Source organism: Carettochelys insculpta, chromosome 28 (genome assembly GCF_033958435.1).
Source record: "Carettochelys insculpta isolate YL-2023 chromosome 28, ASM3395843v1, whole genome shotgun sequence".
Classification (NCBI taxonomy): domain Eukaryota; kingdom Metazoa; phylum Chordata; order Testudines; family Carettochelyidae; genus Carettochelys; species Carettochelys insculpta.
Genome location: NC_134164.1, coordinates 13023180 through 13046051, shown reverse-complemented (window position 1 = coordinate 13046051; position 22872 = coordinate 13023180). Strand labels below are relative to the sequence as shown.

The 22872-nt window shown below is 54.9% G+C and overlaps 1 protein-coding gene across 3 annotated transcripts in view; it reads left to right on the top strand.

Moving 5' to 3' along the window:
* The window catches only part of LOC142002768 (alpha-2-macroglobulin-like protein 1), a 72133-nt gene that overhangs the window by 43434 nt on the left and 5827 nt on the right, over positions 1–22872 (top strand). For all 3 annotated transcript variants that reach the window (XM_074979152.1, XM_074979153.1, XM_074979151.1), the window contains 16 exons: positions 76–232; positions 1755–1839; positions 2077–2182; positions 4439–4544; positions 5097–5212; positions 5545–5709; positions 6246–6476; positions 6956–7019; positions 7162–7307; positions 7698–7847; positions 14961–15200; positions 16910–16979; positions 18712–18856; positions 19753–19978; positions 20207–20333; positions 21765–21886. In XM_074979152.1, the coding sequence (XP_074835253.1) occupies positions 76–232; positions 1755–1839; positions 2077–2182; positions 4439–4544; positions 5097–5212; positions 5545–5709; positions 6246–6476; positions 6956–7019; positions 7162–7307; positions 7698–7847; positions 14961–15200; positions 16910–16979; positions 18712–18856; positions 19753–19978; positions 20207–20333; positions 21765–21886 (2256 nt within the window). The remainder of the gene's footprint in view (positions 1–75; positions 233–1754; positions 1840–2076; positions 2183–4438; positions 4545–5096; positions 5213–5544; positions 5710–6245; positions 6477–6955; positions 7020–7161; positions 7308–7697; positions 7848–14960; positions 15201–16909; positions 16980–18711; positions 18857–19752; positions 19979–20206; positions 20334–21764; positions 21887–22872) is intronic.

Here is a 22872-nt window from a genome sequence, read left to right as displayed (position 1 = left end):
TGCACCAGGCACTCGGGGGCTGCCAGGGACCAGCTGTGTGGGGCAGCGGCTGAGCGGGGCGTGTCTGTGTGCCAGGATCCCAGCGGGAACCGCATCGCCCAGTGGCGAGACATGACTCCGCAGCAGGGCATCGTGGACCTGTCCCTCCCGCTGGCTGCAGGGGCGGCCGTGGGGACGTACACCATCGAGGTGCAGGGCACGTGGCGTTCGTTCAGCGTGGAGGAACACGGTGGTACGCAGCAGGGCTCAGGGCAGTGACCAAGGCTGTGGGTCCAGCCTCTCATGGGGAAGGGGGATTCCTGAGTGTTCTTGGGTCCCTGGGAGAGGGTCCCTGGGAGCTCAGAGCCTGGTACTGGCCCAGCCCCCTCCAAGCTCTCCTGGGCCTCAGCCACCCCCTGCAAACTGCCCCCGTGGTAGTGCTTGGGACAGTCTCCCTGTCCTCCCAGGCCCTGCCCCACTCTGCTCAAGGGCCAGGGGGAGGGGAGTTCAGTCTCCCTGCCCCACTCTGCAGTGGGTTTCACCCTTATTTCATTGGCAGACCCAAAGGAGATCTGTTGCCTGTGGCTACAGCAGCAGTTGGTGTCAGTGTGGGACACACAATGCGCTGAGCAGAATGCAGAGCCGTGGGGCACGAGCTGGGCCCAGCGTTTGAGGCCGTGTGAGAAAGGCAGAGGCGGGGGGCTGCTCTGGTACTGACAGGCCCCCTCCCCTCGGGGATTCGCCCGGCGCGCACGTGTGTGTGTGGGGGGGGGCTGTACCGGTGCTGTGGGTTGCTTGGAGAAGCAGAACACCTCTGGGGACACTTTCCTTCCTAGTCACCTTTCCCAGGCCCCTGAGATGTGAAGTGCAGAGCATGGCTGGAAAACCACTGCTCTAGCGCCCTGGGCAGGGAAACCGGCTCCTTCCCCAGCCTGGCCCTGCACCACGTGGTTGTAAGGCCCTGGTGGGGGTCTCAGGTGAATGCACTGGGCCTGAGCCCTGGTGGGTCCCAAACACAGTCACCACCTACCTGCTGCCCCCAGACCTTCTCCCCCAGACACCCTGCCCCCAACCCCCAACTGCCCTCTGCTCCCCTAGACGCCCTGCCCCCAATCGTCAACTGCCCTCTGCTCCCCCAGACACCCTGCCCCCAATCGTCAACTGCCCTCTGCTCCCCCAGACGCCCTGCCCCCCACCCCCAGCTGCCCTCTGCTCCCCCAGACACCCTGCCCCCAATCGTCAACTGCCCTCTGCTCCCCCAGATGCCCTGCCCCCCACCCCCAACTGCCCTCTGCTCCCCCAGACACCCTGCCCCCAATCGTCAACTGTCCTCTGCTCCCCCAGATGCCCTGCCCCCCACCCCCAACTGCCCTCTGCTCCCCCACACACCCTGCCATGGAGTCCCCCCAACTCCCCACTGCTGCCAAAGTTACTCTGTCCCCAAACCCCTCAACTACCCTGTACTCCCCCAGACACCTGTGCCCATGCCCATATCTGTCTGCTACACTGTCACTTGCTCCCCGTGGGGCCTTGGGGCTCAGCAACCCCTCGGCAGCTGGGCTGGTTTAGGACAGGCTGGTGCTGGTGCTGGTACTGGGGCCATGGTGGGTGTCACAGCAGCCGGCAGGAGGGCCTGGGGGAAATGAGGCCAGTAGCAGTGGCTCTCTGGATGTCATTTCTTCCAGCTCCCTCTGCCCCAGTGCAATGCTCACAACTCACAATGAACTGAAACTGGGGCTGCGGGTCACCTTCATCCCATCCCTCTCTGACCCCAGAGCTGCCCAAGTTCCATGTGGCCATCAAGCTGCCCTCTCTGGTGACAGTGCTGGATGAGACATTCCCCCTGCGAGTGTGCGGCCGGTGAGTGTGATCCCAGCCCTGCTGGGCCGATAAAGGCGGGGCTGGTTCCCCCTGGACCTGACTCCTCTCTCCCTCCTTCCTGGCCAGGCTCTGACATTCCTCTGTCCCTCTATCTGCTCCAGGACTCACCTCCCATCCAACCCCGCCTCCCGCACCCCGGGGCCCCCAACAGGCAACTCCCCGTGGACATCAGCCCCTCCCCTCCCACTTACTCTCTCACTCCCCTCTGCTGACCAGATACACCCCCAGGAAGCCTGTGCTGGGGAAGGTCCATGTCCGCCTGTGTCTAGTCAGAATTTACTCGTACGCTTATGGGAGTAGGTGCGTAGAGCTCTCAGGCCAGGTGAGTGTGCTGGGAAGGGGAGAATGGGCCATGCTGTGGAACGCCGGGCGGGGGAGCTGGGGCCCTTGTCACTTCAGCCTTTCAGGGGTTTCAAAGCACTTTGCAGACTGGGGCCCTGATCCGGCTCTCACCTGCCCAGGGGTAAAACAGGAGCAACCCAGTGTCGACAATGGAGAGCGACTGTGTTGCCCACACTAATTTGTTTATCCCTTCCACACTTCAGGGACACACACACCTTTACCCAATCCTCTGTTAATTTAAACTCCCATTTTACCCAGTTCCTAGAGCAGAGGTGTAATTCCCTGTGGGTCTGCAGGGCCTGTGCCACTGAAAAAGCCTTACACAGCAATATTCTTATTCTCTCTTTATTTACAATTAGCAAGAGAGCAGAATACATGCTAAGCACACAGTGTCATGCTCTTCAGTCCTGACACAGGCAGGCAGCCTTCCCCTGTTGGGACAGACAAAGTCACTCTCTGCATGCTGCTGCTCAGGGTCTGGCAGTGCTGGTCTTGGGGGTGAGTCCTCTCAGGGTCCTTCCTTAAGGTGTTCCTTCTTCTTCTTCCTGCTGTTTTCCTTCCTGGACCCTACTTTACGTAGTGACACGAGTTCAGCGCAACTCTACCTTGACCAATTCTTTTCGCACAATTTTACTACCCAGTCGTCAACCGACTGTATCAGAACTACCTAACCAATCAAATCCCACCACCATAACTGATTTACACCTGGCAGAATTAATTATGCCACAGCCAGGAGCAATTACAAACCAGACAGATCATACAGAAAGGAGTAGAAAAGTGAAGACAATAATCACAGAATGGGGATTCCACAACCTCAGCTATTGAGAAGTCATTGCTTGCCAGACAAAATGCTTTTCACTCAGTTTTCTTTACCCATCCTGAGATCTGTTTCTTTATCTGGTAACAGTGGGAAGCATTAGGATGTGGTCTTCTTTTTAACAGCCTGGTGTGACAATGAGATTTAGATAGAATGTCAAAACAAAAAAGCAGTCATGTAGCGCTTTAAAGAAGCGTGCTTTCAAATTCAGGACACCCTTTCAAAGGAACCCCAGCTACACAGCAAGTTTTAGTTTGAAATCAGTACTTTAGATTAGCCAGGTGGTTGTTATTGTGCAAATGAGGCACTGAATATTCGTATTTGCATTTTTGAATAGGCATATGTTACATGCCCCTTCCGAAAGGGAGGAGTAGTGTAGCCACAGCCAACAAGTGGGTTACATCAGGCACATCCTATTTTTCTGGCTCCCCTTGGTTCAGTCTTTTTTCAGCATCTGCTCAATTATGTCCATTTTGAAGGCTCCACTTGATTTGGTGATCCTGTTTCTTTTCTGTTTTGTGTAATTAGAAGCAATCCCATCCCAAGCACATCCCATTGTCCTGGCACAACCAAACCCTGACATTGCTTTAAGATATGATAAGAGGAAGCTGTATGCTGAATTTGGTGGTTCTACCTCTTACTCTTTAGGCTAAATTCTTGATCAGCTAGACAGACCAACAAACCCATTTTCTAAAGTATATATTCAATTACATACAGGTCTCCTGTCAGCTAATTGCTAAATTATCTTCCAGAAAAAGAAAGTTTCCAAGTGCCTAAGTGTGCCCAGAATCATGGTTAAATTTGCTCCTTCACCTCCCGAAGCAAAAATCTCAAATGCTTCCCCTGCTGTTTGCACCACTCACCTTCCCAGGGGGCAGAACAGAACAGGAAGACAGATTCATTTGTCTTCTTGATGTAGGCAGTGAGATTCCAGTTGCAGGCCCCACAAGTGTCTGTGTGGTAACCGTGGCATTTCATACTGAGTAGGACTGAACGCCTTCCCTTGAAGATCTGCCCTTTACACTAGTTAATGTCTCTGGGTCCCACCGCCCCACAGGCTAACAATACAGCTGCTCAAATATTACCTGGCCAGGTGGGAAACAGCTGTTCCCAGGGGCATTAATGCTGTACAAGCAGCAACTCTCCAGCATGCAACAGAGTCTGAACACACAGCACATGGGGAAAACCCTCAGCCCTTCTGTACCAACACTAAGGCACAGGGGAGCCAGGCTCATACCAGGTCCTATTTCCAAGGTTCAGCTAAGGCACCTTGGACATGAGCTGGCACCTGTTCTGTGTTACCATCTCTCCGGGCTCCCAGGGCTAACCCAGCCAAGCCCAATAAGAGACCCCCTGAGCTGAACCCCGCAGGGCCTGGTGCAGAGCTGCATCTAAAGGGCTGTGATTCTCTCCCTCCAGACTGAGAGCAATGGCTGCTTCTCCAGAGAGATAGGGATAGATCCCTTCCCTGTGAGCCACTCTATGACCCTGGAGGCCATGGCGTCTGTTGTGGAGGAGAGGACAGGTACGACTGAAATCAAGCAGGCCCTGTGCAGTGAACCCCAGAGGCAGAGGGGCTCATGCACCTGTGATAAGGTCATTTCTAGCCCGGCGGCTTTAGAGAGAGTCCAGGAGCAGTGCTTTGGGTGTGGGGACTGAGCTCTGGTTCAGCCCCTCACAGGCGTCGAGGCCTCATGTGAGCTCAGATCTGGACCCAGAGCCAAACTCCCCACCGCTTGGGGTGCTCAGAGCCGGGGTTCTGGTGGGGCCCATCGTTAACACTGACTGACTCAATGAGCTCCTGCTCAGCCCTGCTCCCAGCCAGGGTCTGCAGGGGTTCTCCTGCCCCAGGAACAGCAGAGCACAGCCGCCTTCCTCTGATTATCCAGCTAGTGTGAAAGACGGGAGTCTGGGCTGGGCCAGTGCTCTGATCTGGTACTGCAGGAGGTGGGACTGCACTGATGTCCTATAACCAAACCCACGCTATCCACCTGCCCCCGGGGGACTCGGTCCAGGTGGGGGTGCCTCTCCCAGGCAGGTGCTCATTGTTACTCGTCATCCCTCCCTCTCCTGCTAGGAGTGGAGCTCAACACAACCAAGCGCTGCGACATCCGCCTTGTGTCTGAAATCGCCACCGTGACATTTGAGGGAGCTGATGATGCGTACAGGGCTGGATTCCCCTACACCGGCCAGGTACTGGGATTCCCAGCAACCCTACGCTCACCCCAGCAGCCAGGACTTAAAAACTTCGAGAGATGGTTGCAACATTTTGTATGTTCATATGAGAATTCAATAGCTTGCGAGCCACCGCCCCCCGCTGTTCCAGCCTTGCTGCCACATCCATCCCAAGTCCCCCAGTGGACCCCAGTTCATCCCCCAGCTGTTCCCTTCCTGCCCCACAGCCCATCCCAACTCAGTCAACGGTCCCAGTGCTGATCCCAGCACTGCCTGCTGTTGCAGCCCTGCCCCCTCGCAGAGGCTGCGCCCCGGAGTTGTGAGTCTGCCCATTTCTTTCCCTGGCTCAGATGCTCCTGAGGGCGGCAGACGGCTCTGCGCTGAGGAACGAGAAGCTGCAGCTCTTTGTTAGCTATGGAGACGTGAGTCAGACCCAGACGTTCCGGACGGACGAGTCTGGCAGAGCCGCCTTTGCGCTGGACACCTCCAGCTGGACCGGGATGGTCTTTCTGCGGGTAAATGACGGGTCCCTGCACTCCAGACTCTGTTATTTCTTCTGCGGTTAATCAAGTTTATTACGCTAGTGCAGCAGGAGAGCCAGGACTGGGGCCCCCTAGTGCTAGGCACTGCACACGCTTAGAATAGCAAAGCACCTGCTGGCTGAAGAGCCAGGACAGAGGGTGGGTGGAGGAGGGGAGAACCCCCCAGCAGAGCCATCAAGGGGGTGGTGCAAAGGGCTCTTAGTGCTGCCACCTCTCGCCTGGTGACTCTGGGGGGGTGGGGTTTAGTTAGGAACGTCGCCCCCTTTGGGCTGCTCTGGGCACCTGCACCCATTGTTCAAAGGTGCCCAGCAAGGGGCCCAGCAGCTCAGGGGCTCCCCAGTTCTAACCGCTGGGGTTCTCCAGGGCTTGGTACACATGCAGGGTGAGGGGCCATGGGGTGAGCTCCGCCAGCAGCAGCAGCAGCAGAGCCTGCCCAGCCCCTGCAGCATTCCTGTCCTGTGCCGGGCACTCAGCACCCAGCAATCCCCATCGCTGTCTCTGCCCCCCAGGGGCACTTCAAGGAGGTGGCTGACAGCGCAGGGCATGGTGGAGTCTCTCCCAAGTACCCGGATGCCCATCAACACCTGCAGCCCTTCTACTCCCGGAGCCAGAGCTTCCTGCAGATCCGCTCACCAGGAGACGTGCTGCCCTGCGACCAGGCCCAGCAGCTCCAGGTGGATTATATCATTGCTAGGGAGGCCCTGGGGAACGGGTCCAAGAGCCTGGATGTCGTCTTCCTGGTGAGCCCCAACCTGGGAGACTAAAGTGTGTGTGTGTGTGTGTGTGTGTGTGTGTGCACGTGTGCGTGTGCACATGCGCGAGTGTACACATGTAAGTGTGTGTTTACGTATGAGTGTGTGTAAGTGTGAGGACAGGGTGTGGAGTCCGCACAATGACCCCACGGCAGAGCAGAACAAAACGGTTCCTTTGAACTGTTAGGGTGGGGCCGGAGAAGGACGGACCTTTCCTCCCCCTGCAGCCCCACTAAGCGCTCTGGTTCCAATCTGCCCCCAAAGCGGGAGCCAGCTGGCCTGTGGGCTGGGATGCTGGACACACACCTGAGTGTACGTCCTCGCACACCCACCTCTGGTGGCTCAGGCCGTGGGGTGCGGAAGTTTCCCCCTGCCCTGAGTCCGGCCTGTGCGACATCCCCACATCAGGGTGTTCGTCCACCCCCTGTACAGCCTCACGCCAGTGACTCCCGTCTCCTTCTCCACAGGTCGTGGCCAAGGGAGCCATCGCCAGGATCCTCAACAGGGGTCTGGACCTTGGGAAGGGGGCTGGTAAGTGGTGGGGGAGGGAAGTGTGCCTGGAGGTCCCTGCGCTCAGGGGCGAGTGGGGTTGAGTCCCTGGGCAGGGGCTGGGCTGGTGCTGGGTTCTGCTGACTGGGCCTGGCTGCCCCTGGCTGTTCCCCACTGTCCCTAGGGCTGAAGGGCTCCTTCTCTGTGGAGCTGCATGTCGGCGCTGAGCTGGCGCCCGCTGCCACGGTGCTGGGTTACGTGGTGCTGCCCGACGGAGAGCTGGCTGCTGCCAGTGCCCTGCTGAACGTGGCCAAGTGCCTCCCGAACAAGGTGAGCCTGGGGCTCGGGGCGGGGGGTGGGGGGGAATCGCTCCTGCCCCACAACTGGAGTCCTGGGCAGTGCGTCACCGCGTGCCTGAGCCCCTCCCTTCCCCGCCTCATGGCAGCACCTGGATCATTGCTCCCCCCGACTCCCCCGTCTCTCTAGTGTGCCTCGCAATCACTGCAGCTCCGTGAGCCGTCCCATGGGGGCACCAAACGAGTCTGGGCTGCCTCAACCCCACCCCTCCCCAGCACCCCCTGCCCCAGCCCCCCAGCCAGCAGGGCCTGGAGCCGGAGTGACACTCAGTGTCTGGAGCTTGGCCACCTGCCTCCCCCTTCCTGTCTCCTGCCCTGGGGGTCTCCCCCTCCCTCTCCCCTGTGACGCCCTGTGCCTGGCCAGGTGAAGCTGGCCTTCTCGCAGGACCGGGCCCTGCCGGGCGCAGAGCTGCAGCTGCGGGTGCAGGCTGCCCCCGGGTCCCTGTGCGCCGTCCGCGCCGTGGATCGGAGCGCGCTGCTCATGGAGCCCAAGGCCGAGCTCAACGTCGACACGGTGAGTCCAGAACAGCTCAGCCACTTGCCCAGCCCCTCCCCTGACTGGTCCTACCCCCTCGCAGGGAGGGGCGATGCACGGCTGCTGGCCCCCGCCCCCCCGAGGTCACCTCTCCCTGACCCCAGGGCTGCTCCAATGCACTTGGCACCCTGACTCTGTGGGGTTCTCGCTTCCCTGTCCTGTTCTCCCATCAGCCCTTGCAGTGCCCCCTCCTTTACCTCCCACCCCACCTCGGCTCTGGCTGGGAACATGGAGCTCAGAACTGAGGCAATGGCCGGGTAAGCAGATCTCGACCTCCAGGGCAGAGCTGGTCCGCAGGGGCAGGAGAATTCCCTGCCTCTGAGTAGGGCAGGGGACAGCTGCCAGCTGCATTGTGGGAGGCTCCACCTTCCTCTGCAGCAGCAGCAGGATTTGCCCCTGGATTCCCACTCTGCTCCTCACTGGCACCTACCATCCAGAGGCTCATGGGCCCTGCACATGGTGAGCAAAACTCCCAACCCTGTGGAGCAGCAGGAGACAGGACTCGATGGACCAGGAGGTGAGCCACATGTCCCTGAGTGCCATGGTCCCAGGGCCAGGCCCCAGTGAGGCCCCTCTGTGATCCAGACAGAGTGGGGGAGGGGCACTGAGCACCATTCTCTGCCCCATGGAGGGTAGGGTCATGTGCCCTTCACTTTCCAGGCTCTCCCAGGGCACCAGAAGCCGCAGGTCCCTCTCCTAGGGCTGGAGGTCGGGGGCGGAGGCGTGGGTGGGGGCACAGGGACCTGTATGCCTCTATGTGGAATGTGGGGGACACTTTAGGGCACTATGAATATCAGTATTCTAGGATGGCCAGGAGTTTCACCCAGTCTGACACATAAAATATCGGCCGAATTATTATCTGCCAAAGATGATAATCTCAGTTATGTGTTATATCACCTTTGTATTTCAGATTAGGGAGATGTCAGTCTGTCTGTCTGTCTGTCTGTATTACACAACTTATAGAATCACAGAGTTCTAGGGCTGGACAGGACCTCACGAGGTCATTGTGTCCAGCCCCATCCTAAAGTAGAAGCAACCCCAACTAAATCATCCCAGCCAGGACCCTGTCAAGCCAGGACTTAAAAACCTCTAGAGTCCCTCTAGGGATGGAGATTCCACCACCTCTCTAGGCAACGCATTCCAGTGCTTCACCACACTCCCGGTGAAATAATTTTTCCTAACATCTAACCTACACCTCCCCCACTGTTACTTAAGACCTTTTGTCCTTTTTCTGCCATCCGTCACTACTGAGAACACTCTCTTCCCATTCTCTTTAGACTCCCCCCTTCAGGAAGTTGAAGGCTGCTGTCAAATCACCCCTTAGTCTTCTCTTCTGCAAACTAAATAAACCCAAATCCCTCAGCATCTCCTCACAGGCCATGTGCTCCAGTTCCCTAATAATTTTTGTTGATCTCCGCTAGACCCTATCCAGCGTATCCTCATTCTTTCTATATTGGGAGTCCCAGAACTGGACACAATATTCCAGATGTGGCCTCACCATTGCTGAATAAATGAAATAATCACTTCTCTAGATCTACTGCCAATGCTGCACCCCAATATGCCATTAAACTTCTTGGTTACAAGTACAAACTGTTGACTCATATCCTGCCTGTCATCCACTGTAATCCCCAGGTCCTTTCCTGCTGTACTGCAATGTAGCCAGTCAACTCCCAGCCTATAACAGTGCTTGGGATTCTTCCATCCCAAGTGCAGGACTCTGCACTTTTCCCTGTTGAACCTCATCATATTTCTTTTGGTGAAATCTTCCAATTGGTGTAGGTCACTCTGGATCCTATGCCTACCCTCCAATCTCCAATCTCTAGAGCCTCCTAGCTCTCCCCCAGCTTAGTATCATCTGCAGATCTGCTGAGGGTTCAGTCCATCCCCTCATCCAGGTAATTAATATGGGTGCTAGAGACAATTCTTAGGGCTGTCATGAATGAATGACTGTAAAGTATCAACCCTTAGATGGTCTCTGTGGGGAATCCAGGCAAACAAATGGGGAGAGAGGCAACCTTTTTGAATAGGAACAAGGAAAGGCTAAGGGGTCTTTGTCCAGATTCTGCGTCCGGAGCAGGGAGAGTCCAAAAATGCTGATGAATCCAGTAAGTGTCCTGGCCACATCATAACCAGAGCATGAATATGTAATTAGAAAGGAAATATTTACTTAGATGTGATCAGGTTATTTTTATTTTGGATTTGGTGTTGGACTTCTAGGCTGGTTGGTGATTTTTTTCCCCCTGTACTCTTTAACTTCTAAGCTGAATGCCAGGGAAGCAATTCTCTGTGCTCTAAAATTCATAATCTTTAGTTGCTTTAATTGCATCCAGCAACTAAGTCTGCTTATTTACTTTCTTGGTATTGTTCTATCTTTTGTTTTGTAAATAAATTACCTTTTTAAGGTAATGATTTTGATTTCTTTGTCCTACAGAGTATCTGTGTAAATGCCTGCCTAAAGCAAGGTCAGCTATCAGATTACAGCTCTTTGTTTCCAACTTATCTCCTAAGGAAAGGGTGAAGCTTAGGGATTACCCCACAGGGAGATATTCAAGTGTGTCTTCCAGAGTTTTAAGGGAGGGTTTTATCACTTGGTGGTGGTGATTGCCAGCCAGGGGGCAGGGAATTTGTGACCTTGGGCATCTTTTCAAGCAAAGCCTATAGAAGTCAGATATTTTTAAGGTTTTTTGTGTGCCCCCACTTTCTGCACTTGGAGTGTCAGAGTGGGGAGGCAGCTTTTGACAGGGGTATGCCACTTGAAACTGACTTTCAAGCAGAGATGGAGCCCTTGATCATGTTCTGCTGGGCCTGACCATCTAACCAGCTTTCTATCCACCTTACAGCCCATTTATCCAATCCATGCTTCCTTAAACTTGCAGGCAAGAATTTTGTGGAACACTGTATCAAAAGCCTTGCTATAGTCAAGGTATATCACATCCACTGACTTCCTCATGTCCACAGAGCCAATTACCTCATCATGGAAGCTAATCAGATTGGTCAGGAATGATCAGTGTCTTTAGTGAATCCATAATAAATAATAAATAAATAAATCCAGGTGGGGAGACAGAAGCTGGACAAACGGCCTGTCAGAATGACGCTGCCATGAGTGGTTACAGAGACAGATAATTTGTTTGAGGGATTCAGGCAAGGAAGGGATGGAGCTCTGTTCCCAGGTGGCCCCCTGGGGAGGAGGGTAAGAATGTTATCTGCGTGTTGCCTCCAGTGAGGGGACGTTACCTACCCAGCACCTGGAGCTGGGTCTGCAACCGAAAGAGTGAGAAAAGTATTCAAATTCAGTTACATAATCAATACTTCAAGAGCTGCAATGCATGTGAATATGAGACAGTCCTTAATAACTAACGCCCAGTCCTACTTTTGTCAGTATCTCCTTTTTAAGGGGAGAATGTGCTGGTAGCTTGGCCATGCAGATGTTGCCTCATCCTCCCTTGCTCCCAAAGAAAACCCAATCAAGGAGATAGGCATATCTCATAGAACTTGGAGGGACCTTGAAAATTCACCAAGTCCAGCCCTCTGCACTCACAGCAGGACCTGTCACCATCCCTCACACACTTTTTTTCAATCTAACCTGCCCCAGAACCTTGAAAGGCCCCTCAAGGATTGAATTCACACCCATGGGGTTACAAGGCCTTTGTGCTATCTTGTGTGAGGGGAGAGGCAGACAGCAGGTATGACAGCATGGCTCCTTGTAGCTCTTTGCAAACCACTTGCAATACCCCAGGGAGTAAGTATTAGGCAGTGGGGTGTAAAAATCGGGTAGTATCTCTGTAAATGGTGCATGAGCGTGCCAGGGGTGCTCAGTGTGTTCTGTTTTCTAGCCAGCCAAAGCAGTAGTTTGTGCGCGTGATTAGGCCTTACGTGTGAGACACAGTAAGTAAACAGTTATTTGAACCCCATTGTGCTGGTGTGGTGCCTTCACAGGCAGGAGTCCCAGCTGATCTGTTGTACAGATAAGGAAATTGGCAGGGAGGTAAGTGAGTCACAAGAAGAGGCATCAGCCACATCCAGCAGGAGGCAGCTCAGGTGACACTGGTGCTGGCTTCCCCCTCACACCTGCTACACAGGCTGGCACCCAGGCAGTTGGGCTGCAGCCAGGGGCTGGCCGAGAAGCATGCACCCTCCATGGATCAGGGCGGGGAGGAGCAGGCAGACCAACAGGTAGCGGAGATAAAGAGGAGTGAGTGGCAGGGGGCAGACTGACCTCAGCCTGTTCTCCCCTCTATGTCCACCCCAGCGCCCATACCCAGCTTCCCCCCCCAAGCCCCCAGTCACCCAACACCCTCAAACCTAGCTTCTCCCCAGAGCCCCACTCACCCAGCAGCCCCTTGGTATCCCCCCAGCTTCTCTTCCAAACCCCACTCAGCTTGCAGTCCTCTAGCACTGCCCATAGCTCAGTGGCTTGAGTGTTGCCCTGGAAAGCTCAAGGTTGTGAGCTTAATTCTCAAGGAAGCCATTTAAGGCTTTGGAAGAAATAGAGGGTTTTCTTTTCTTTGGAAAAGCTGGGGGGTGCTTGGTCCTGCCAAAAGGGCAGGGGACTGGACTTGATGACCTCCTAAGGTCCCTTCCAGCTCTATGAGATGTGTGTGTATACCCCTAACACCTGTAGAAATCCAGCTGGTGAGTTCCCAGGCCAGGTGAGGGGTACTATGAGCTGCAGCTGGGGCAAGTTCACCTTAGGGGGTGCAGTTAGCTTGTTGGGCAGCTCTGTCCAAGCTACATGTGGCTCTTTAAGACCCATTTGCAGCTTGTTATTCTGGCAGCGGCTGCTGCTGCTACAGGGACAAAGTCAGATGCAGCCTGCAGTCCCTGCTATCTCTCATATATAGCACCACTCCTCCCCCTTTTTGCCCCAGTCTCTCCTTCCTGAACAGTTTATACCCTTCCATGACAGTGCTCCAGTTATGGGAGACATCCCACCGAGCCTCTGTTATTCCAGCCACCTCATACTTCATTGGCTGTGCCAGGGCCTCTAATTCTCCCTGTTTGTTGTCCAGGTTTCCTGCATTCATGTACAAACACCTCAGATAATTAACTGATCGGCTACTTTCTCCTTTTGAATCAGGGATCCTCCATTGTTGTTCCTTCCTCCTTGTGTTTCTTCCCAATACCCCACTTACCCCAGGGACACCTGTTCAGTCCCGAGAGCAAGATCAGGCTCGCACCCAGAACACCTTCAGGTACAAAAACACGAGACATCTGCTGTAATCCATCAAGACTAGAGGGTCTTCCTCAGCAGCTGGATATTCAGTTAAGGCTAACCCTCAGTTCCGGGACAAAACAGTCCCCAGGGTTAGCTGGGAACTGAGGCAGTCTACCCACATGCCTCAGCTGAACGTTTACTCTATTAAGGCAGTGGTTCCCAACTGTATTTAGGCATGGAACTGTTTTAAACGTGAAAGAATGTGGCAGAAATCCATTCCCAGGCTCCATCCCCCTCGGCCCCCAAACCTGCCCCCCATATCTAGGCTTTACTTGCCTCAGCCTTCTGCGCTCAAATTTGCCTCCCCACACCCAAGCTTTACCCCCCATTCTGCAAACCCACACCCCCATTGTCAGGCTTCACCCTTCTCAGCCTCAAACCTGCCCTCACATCACCGAGGTTATCTGCTCTCAGCCCCAATCCTACCCCGCATCCCCAGGATCAAGCCACTTCAGTGCCAAACCAGCCCCTGGGACTAGCCCATCTGTGGCGCTAGCTGGGGTACTACACCAGGCGGCCACATGTGCCCAGTGGAAGGCAGGCTGGTGTGGAGGTGTTCCACTGGTGGGGGTGAGCCAAGCCATGCCCCCTGGAGGGGTGTGGCTGCTCAGGTAGTGGGGCAAGTGAGGGGCTCTTTGCACTTCCCTGCCATGCCACTGCTGAAATAATGAAACTAAATTCAGTTGGTTTAAAGCTGTATCCCTCCTGCTCTCCTGATGGCCATTAAACCAATTACATTTAGTTCTACTCTTTCAGCAGCGGTAGGGCAGAGAGTCGCAGAGGAGTCAGCTATTGTAATGGAATTTTCTGGCAGTACCCCTATTTTCACTCTGGGGAACCCCGTGGTTCCTTCTGCGGAACTCCATCTGGTAAACACTGTATTAAGGGGGAAGGAAAATGTTATGCATTTGGTTGTTTTAGTTACAGATCTAGAACACTGGGTTAGTAATCAATGTGATTATTGTCATAGTAACTGGGTAGGTCACTGGGGGTTGGGTTTTGTTGGTTTTAGCTTGTTGTGTGGGATGGAATAAATGGAAAAGCAGCTCACTGTTCAAGTGATTTCTTCTGAAACTGGGTGACTCCAAACAATACAACACATTCAACCAGGCCATACTTTATCTTGCTGACAAGAATACAATGGGAGACCACATCAAAAGCTTTGCTAAAATCAAGGTGCATCAGACCCACCACTTTCCCCATATTCACATAGCCAATTTCTACAAACGAAGCTCTGAACAAAGGCATGAATGACCCATCCAAGCTGTGGCGATGTTCCTGGGGAACTTTAAAGCCAGCAAACTCACCAGTGCTGCTAGGAACCTGATGGACTTTGCAGTCTTTTTCACTTGTTTCTTCATTATACACCTGTAGTTTTAGATGTTGACAGAGTGGCTGGCAGCATGGCATTTTGGGTAAGATCCAAACCCAAACAGGCTGGTTAACATGGGTGACCCTTTGAGACCAGAAGGAAATTTTGTATAGTGAGCAGATGTTTTTCAGATAATTTTTTTCTGTCTGGGACCCAGGTGCTGTGAGCCAGAGAACTGGAAGGCAATAATGGGGGCTGGGTGATTCCTTTTTCAGTTTCTTGATGACCAGAGTGGGGCTCAGAAGCAGAGTTTGTGACTGGCTGGGAAGTCGAACTCCAGTATAACCCACCAGTATTGGGAGTGTCCACTCTCCCTTTTGCAGCACGGCCTAACATTGGCGTTTCCAGTGAGGGCTGCCACAGGCACAACTCATGTGGGGAGGGGCTGGAGGGTGGAGCAATAGGGGAGGTGTGTGGTTGGCAAGTCAGTGAGAGGAGGAGCAGGAGCTGGCCTGGGGTAGTTTGTACCTTGGTTTCATGGCTGCCGTTGTCTGTTTGTCTTTAGGTCTATAATCTGCTCCCCAGTTTTCACGAAGGAGACACGTTTCCAGGTCATGAGTCATGTTATTGTTGGACGGTGGGCAGCTTGCCAGCTCCAACCTTCCATAATATACCTTCAGCGTATTATAGACTTTTCGCTTCTACCAGACATAAGGTACCCGAGCAGAGTCAGCCATCTGATAGGAAGCGCAGACAGACTAACAGCAGGACTGTTCAGAGGACCAACACCGACCGCCTGCTTCGGGTAGGGTTACTCCTGGCTGTGCCTCACTCTCCTTTGTAGCGCGAAAGGACTAAACTGGCTCTGCTGTGCCCAGAGCTGTTGCCATCCGGTTATGATGTCCTCACAAATGGTCCAGCCTGTTCTAATGACTCCCCAGGGATACTCCTAGCAAATTCGGTCCTGGCCCACACCATCCCAGCCACCTTCAGACACAGCCTGGCCCTGAGACAAATTCCCCAGCATAGCCACAGAGCAGCAGCCCTCCACGCCGCTCCTCGGAGTCCGCTCCAACCTCTCCTACATGCCAACTGGCCTGCACGCCCCTTCCCCACAGAACAGCTGGGCCTGCGCAAGCCGGGGCCACTGGGCTGGGCAGGAAGTTGGTGAAATGGCTTCTCCCAGCCAGCAGGCGCTACAGAGGCACTGGATGTAGGAATGGTGCTCCCAGAGATGGTGCCATGGCACTCCCAGGGCTCTCCTGCCGTCCCTGGCAGCCTGGAGGAGGAGGAGCCACCTGAGTGACTGGCGGAGGTGGGCAGGGACAGAAGGACAAGGTGCAGGAAGGGGGGAGGTGGAAAGCAGAGAGACGGGTGGGGGATGGGGATGGGGGGGCAGGTGCGGGGATGGGAGAGGGGGGTTACCAGGGATGGGCTGTGGATCTCTGGGGAGCCCAGGGGCTGTGAGTTTAGCCCCAGCCCTGGCAGGGTTCAGAGGCTGTGAGTTGTGCTCGTTGTGAGGAAATGAGCATTGGCCAGAGGGACAGGCAAAGCCCCCAGTACCCGGTTTGGCAAATCCAAGCTGGCTCCTCGTGGCTGGGCTGGGCAGTCTGGATCCCGCCTGGTTCACGTGCCCCCTCCTCTGAGCTTAGGCACAGCTCGGCCAGGCGGCTCCAGCACAGCCCTGCCCCATCATGCCCTCTGCAGTTACTGCAGGGAGCCCAGCCCCAGCTCGCCCCAGTTCCAGTCCTGTCACCCACTGAGGCCCATTACCGTAGTCATTCCTCACATCCCTACCCCTGGTGCCACTGTGGGCAGAGCCAGCACTTCAGGGCCAGGGCTCATCTGAGTCTGGAAGGGCGGGGGGGCAGGGGCACCACTGGGCCACCTCCAGTCTGTGCTCAGCACATTGGGGGGCATTTAACACACAGAGTCAGAGACCCTCCTGTGAGCTCCCAGGTCGAGCAGCACAGGGAGGGGGGGACCAGAGACAGGAAGGGACCTGCCCAGGTCCCCGAGCAGGTGACTGGTGATGGGAGGAGAGGAACCCAGGAGTTCTGGCTCCCAGGCTCTGGCTGTCACCACCTGCCATGGGGAACAGCAGGGAGTCGTGGGATCCAGCCATGGTGTCAGTGGGATAACAGCCTGGCAGTGCAATGGATGAGGCTGGAATTGTCTCCTGGAGGCAGCCCCCTTGCTAGGGACTTCTTGTGCTAAAGCCAAAACCTGGGGAGAGATGCTGCGAGGAACAGCTCTGCCCCAGTCCTGGGGAATGAGGGGGTGTAGAGATGAGATGATGGGGCTTTCCCAGCTCCGTGCTCTGTACTCCCGTGCTTCAGTTCCCATATGTAAAATACTGAAGTCACTCTGTTCTGGGCAGGGGCTGAGTCCCTGTGAATTCTGCTCTGGTATTGCTCTGTTGCTCTGTGACCTTGGGCAGTGACAATGGACTTGGCGCTGCCTTTGGCACTTCCTCATCTCCTGGTGCTTTTTCCTCTGGTTTCTTCTCCCCAGGATGCAGGTCTGACAATTCTCACCAGCACCAGTATCTGTGAACGTCAGTTCTGGTTTTCATTACTTCGAGGTCAGTGAGCCGGGAGGTTCCTTCTCCCATGTTCAGCAATTCCAAACGCCTCTCTGCCCCTTGAGGGGCAGCGGCCCCCTGGGCTGAGGAGTTGGGTTCCGAACCTGGTTCTGACACAGTCCTTAGCAGTTCCATTGTTCTCAATGGGCAGGGGTGGGGTTTCTCCGTTGTTCTCAAGGGGCCTCTCCAGGCCTCCATGTCCAAGCTGCTCAGCCTGGCTAATCATAGAATCATGCATCTGATGAAGCGGGTCTTTGCCCATGAAAGCTTATGCTCCAAAATATCTGTTAGTCTATAAGGTTCCACAGGACTTCTTGTTGTTGTCATAGAATCATAGAATACTAGGACTGGAAGGGACCTTGAGAGGTCATCGAGTCCAGCCCCCTGCCCCAATGGCAGGACCAAGTACTGTCCAGACCATCCATGATAGACATTTATCTAACCTGTTCTTAAATATCTCCAGAGATTTATTCCAGTGTTTGACCACCCTGACAGTTAGGCACTTTTTCCTAATGTCCAACCTAAACCTCCCTTGGTGCAGTTTAAGCCCATTGCCTCTTGTTCTATCCTCAGAGGCCAAGAGGAATAATTTTTCTCCCTCATCCTTATGACACCCTTTTAGATACCTGAAAACTGCTATCACGTCCCCCCTTAACCTTTTTTCCAAAATAAACAAGCCCAGTTCTTTCAGCCTTTCTTCACAGGTCATGTTCTCTAGACCTTTGATCATTCTTGTTGCTCTTTTCTGGACCCTTTCTAATTTCTCCACATCTTTCATGAAATGCGGTGCCCAGAACTGGACACAATACTCCAGCTGAGGCCTAACCAGCGCAGAGTAGAGCGGAAGAATGACTTCTCGTGTCTCGTTCACAACACACCTGTTAATACATCCCAGAATCACATTTGCTTTTTTTGCCACAGCATCACACAGTTGACTCAAATGTAACTTGTGGTTCACTATATTGGAGGGGGAGCCGTGTTAGTCTGGATCTGTAACAGCAACGAAGGGTCCTGTGGCACCTTATAGACTAACAGACTTATAGACTTAGTCTATAAGGTGCCACAGGACCCTTCATTGCTGTTGTGGTTCTCTATAACCCCTAGATCCCTTTCTGCCATTCTCCTTCCTAGCCAGTCGCTTCCCATTGTGTGTGTGAAACTAATTGTTCCTTCCTAAGTGGAGCACTTTGCATTTGTCTTTATTAAACTTCATCCTGTTTACTTCAGACCATTTCTCCAAGTTGTCCAGATCATTTTGAAATTTGACCCTATCTTCCACCTGGCTAGTGGCTCCTGTGAGAGGCCCTGGGAGGCAATGGTCCATTAATGATGCTGGGGGCAGAGGTGGGGCTGAGCTCAGGTCTACCCTCCATGAGCTGAGTCCACCAGTGTGTGCTGCATCTAGGATATCCCCACCTGGCCCCTCCTCCCCAGCTCCAGCCCTACCGCTGGCCGCTCCCAGTTCAGGTGAGATGTGGGCAGGGGTCAGTTCCCAGAGCTCCCAGTGGCCATGTTCAGTCCCTGAAATGTCCCCAAGTCCTCCAGATATTGCTGGTGGAAACACATAGAATCATAGAACAATAGAGCTGGAAGAAACCTAAAAAAGCCATCGAGTCCAGCCCCCCTGCTCTAAGCGGGACCAAACCCATCAGATCAGCCCCATGTGAATCATTGTCTGGATTTGTCTCCCAACCAGCGCGGGGTTCCCTTAACCCCTTTGTGTCTTTCCTAGACACCACTATGAGACGATGTCACTATGACAGAGCAGAGACCCCTGAGGTCACGGCTGAGTCAGTGCTACAATCCTGCTCTAAGGAGGAGCCAGCGTCACGTGTGCCTGTCCCAGAGACATGGCTGTGGGACCTGGTGGCTGTGGGGTGAGTGAGGGGCTGCCACACAGTGTCCCTGCAGAGCTGCCTCCAGGCCACACCCTGGGAAGCCGCAGTTCCCAGGTGCAGGGCACTGGCTGGGGGAGGGACGGCTGCCTGCCTGGGGCTGGTTCTGGAGCCCGGCTGCCAGCAGAGATGAACCCAGCATGGCAGCAGGGAATAACAACCTCAAGGCAGTGGAAGAGGGAGGCAGAGGTCTGGGAGCCTGGGGGCCGCAGGACCATGTATCTGGGGGTCACAGCAGCCCTCCCCAGCTATTCCCTGGATCCGTTGGGGCCAGCAGCGGGGTTTATCACCCCATCCCCTTTGCCATATTTCCATTTCCACCCAGTGCCTAGAGCTGCATCACTGACAATATATGAGGGGTTTGAACCCCTGGGAGAGGACTCTGAGGGTGGCACATGTGGTGCGACTGGAAGGGGCAGGAGATCCCAAGCAGGGTTCCCAGGAATAGCCTTTGGCTGGGAGAGATGTCCGGCCACAGAAGCAGGGAAGCTCCATCCCATGGGCCACTTACCGCACCCAGAGAGCCCCATGGCAGGGAAAGGATCATGGAATCCTAGTGCTGGAAGGGACCACAAGAGGTCATCGAGTCCAGCCTCCTGCTCAAAGCAGGACCAACCCCAACTAAATCATCCCAGCCAGGACCTTGTCAAGCCGGGACTTAACCTCTAGGGATGGAGAGTCCACCAATAGTTGGCTTGAGGCAAAGGATGGGGTGAGCTGGGGGCGCTGACAGCTGTTCCCCTCAACATCTGGGACTGGCCTGTTGATGGGCACCAGCCCAGGGCCCCACCACAGAGGAGGGTCAGGCAGGGATGTCTCTCTTTGCCGTGCTTGTGAATGACATCTCTGACACTCTGCTTGTGTCCCTCCCGGCCCAGTGACGAGGGCTCCAAGGATGTCCCACTCTTGGTGCCCAATACCATCACGGAGTGGGCAGCTGGGATGTTCTGCACAGCGGAGCTGGGTTTTGGGCTCTCCCCCACAGCCACCTTCACAGCCTTCAAACCCTTCCACGTGGAGCTGGCGTTGCCGTCCTCTGTGAGCCGGGGAGAGACCTTCACCCTAACGGCCACTGTCTTCAACTCCTTGCAGCAGTGCATCAAGGTGAGCGCCGCCTGGGGCTGACCTGTGGGAGCTGCTGGGGCTGTGACCTTGGGCTGGGGGCTGGGCAGGGGCACAGGCCAGTGGGTGGCACCAGCAGTCAGTGGCTGTGACCTGGACATCCCCCAGTGAGCAGGGCCTGAGCCTGAGAGGGGTCACCTTTCAGCCTGGAGCTGGGGCAGGTGAGTGCAGCCCCATGGCCCTAAGGGGCTCTCGTGTTGGGCCCCACAGGTGCAGGTGACACTGGCGGAGTCTGCGCAGTTCCAGGTGCAGGCAGACAAGGACGGCACCTACACCAGCTGCCTCTGTGCAGACGAAGAGAAAAGTTTCCGGTGGGAGGTGACGGCGAGCAGCCTGGGTGAGGGGCGCTGGGGACTCAGTGCCTGAGGGAAGGGGCAGGGAAACCAAGGGGGGAGCTGCACAGTGTGGGGGGCAGAGAACAGGTGCTGGGCCTTTGCCCCAGGGAGTCAGGAATCTCCTCATGAGGAGCTGCCCCAGGTACTAAGTGGTTTCCTGTTTTATTAACACCTGGTGCCTGAATTCACATAATGTGGTTGCAGAGCCCACTGCAGTAGTAACCTGATTGTTTCACTCCAGGCAGAGACAGATTTATGCACAAGTAAGGTGCAGTTTAGAACCTCACATTAGGAGGGGCCTCTAAATACAAAAAAGATACTAAATGTTCGTTGCATTTTGACTAGGTAACGATATATGGGCAAATATAAAAACTCTGTGATTTCTATTTGCATTGTCCTTTCTGTGAAAATAACACAGATGTGTATGGTAACGTTATGGGGCCTCTTGAACTTGACTAGCTTAGGGAGGGGCTCAGTGTGTCTCACTCGGGGCCTGAGGGCAGGCGCAGGCAGGAATAGACAATGGGAAGACAGCCATGCCTGCGGCGAGAAAAGGAGCGCAAGCGCTCAGTGTTGTACCCAGCCCTCCAGTGCCTCAGACTGCAGCACACCCAGGACAAGTCTTGGAACACCCCAAACATTTCCCTACGTTCTGGGCCAGTGGTGTAACTAAGAGCGTGTTGGCAGTGCCAGTTGCTCACCTGTGGGGACAAACTGGGGTCTGGAACTGCCCCAAGTGCACTAGAGGAAGTCGTCTTCTCTGAGTAACTCCTACAAAACACACTGGCCATGTCCCTGACTGACACATCGTGTCGCCGAACTCTCCATGCACCGTGGAGCAGCAACCTTCCAGCAATCGCTGCCAGAGTAGCACTGCAAGAGCAAAGGGGCCACATAGGAAGTTTTCCTGCCACTTCTTTTCTGACTCTCGGCTCTTGACTTTTTCTCCCCTCTCTTCCCATTCTGAGGAGCAGAACCTGCCAGCTCCATTACCTTTGCCTCTAACGCCTGCTTTCAGAGTATCCCCTGTTACATGGGGTTCTGTGTTATTAACACCTGGTGCCTGAGTGGAATTAACTTGATCCATTCTGGGGCACCCCTCCCCCCAAAACTCAGGCTAACAGGTGTAGAAGGATAAAGTGCGTTAGCGGCTCTGTACTGAGAGGGAGGAAAGGGTTGCTGATGGTATGGTGCTGTGGAGGGAAGGGTGAAGAAGGGAAGATCTGTGGGCAGGGTGGGGGGCAGAGGACATTTTCCTTTCTGTTTGGCTTTCTGTCTGTTCTCCCTAGGTCTCTTTTTCTCTCTGTTTTCTCTCCCTTACTCTGCATCCTCCCCCACCCCCACCATAACCGGCCTCGGACCCGGGGCCCTCTCTACCGGGGGGAGGGGCGTTGGGGGCTGTATGATGGGACTCTTTCCGCCTGGCTCCACAGGAGAGGTGAACGTCACCGCCAGCGCCAAGGCTCTGCGCACCCAGAAGCTGTGCGGCAGTGAGCTGGCTGTGGTGCCGGTCCAGGGGCGACTGGACACCGTGGTCAAACCCCTGCTGGTCCAGGTCAGTGTGTGCTGGGCCCTGGGCACAGTGGAGGGAGGTGGAGGGCCATGGGCCCAGGGCCGAATGTGCACTTGGGGCTGACCTTTGTGATGATCCTGCCCTGCCCCATTCCTGTCCTGGCTGGGATGCTGACATCTCCCTGGGTTCCAAGTGCCCCATTGCCCTAAAGGATGGGGGATGGGCCCAGACTCAGCCAAACCCCAGGGAGGGCCGTGAATGGAACAGTGGGGAGCTCAGGGGCTGGGGAGGCTGGAGCCAGGCCCTGAGTGTGATGAACCGGGCTTACATGCTACAGGGGGTAGAACAGGTGTGTGGGGCGGGAGGCATTTTCTCAGTGCTCCAGGCAGCAAGGCTGGGCCAGGATGCCTGCAGAAGCTGCAGGGAGAGGGGAGCTCTTCCAGTGTGGACATTCAGCCCAGGCACTCGCTCTGTCACTCTCTGTAGCTGCCAAAGAAGGCAGCGAATGTCACCTTCTCCCTGGAGTAGAATTTCCCTGTGATGAATCTCCAAGCAGCTCTTGTGAGACTATACAATTACTACGAGCCAGATAAGTCCCACCGGGCACGCAAAGGCACAGCTGCTCGGGTAGCTCAGTGGCACTGTAATATTAGAAGGCTGTCCTGGGCATCACCGAGAGGGTCGAATCTGGGCAAATTGCCTATAACAGATACTTACAGAGCAGAACTGGGCGTATTCCACTATAGGGCGCCAAACCAGTCACAAAAAGCACTTCTGTTGCCATGCTGGCATCACACAAGCAATTGCCTTGCACACTCACGCTTCTCCTATGCCACATCCTTACGCAGATGAGAAGTTATGAAAACAATTGCACCAAATCCAAACAGGTTCTTCTGATTCCAAAGCACCAGCCCCATTCCCAGGTCAATTTATACCTCAGCTATTAGCCAAAAGTGCGCGCTGACCAGTGCATTAGACTCTAAGGGTTTATTCATAGAAAGAAAGAAAATGTTGAGTGTAAAATTGGC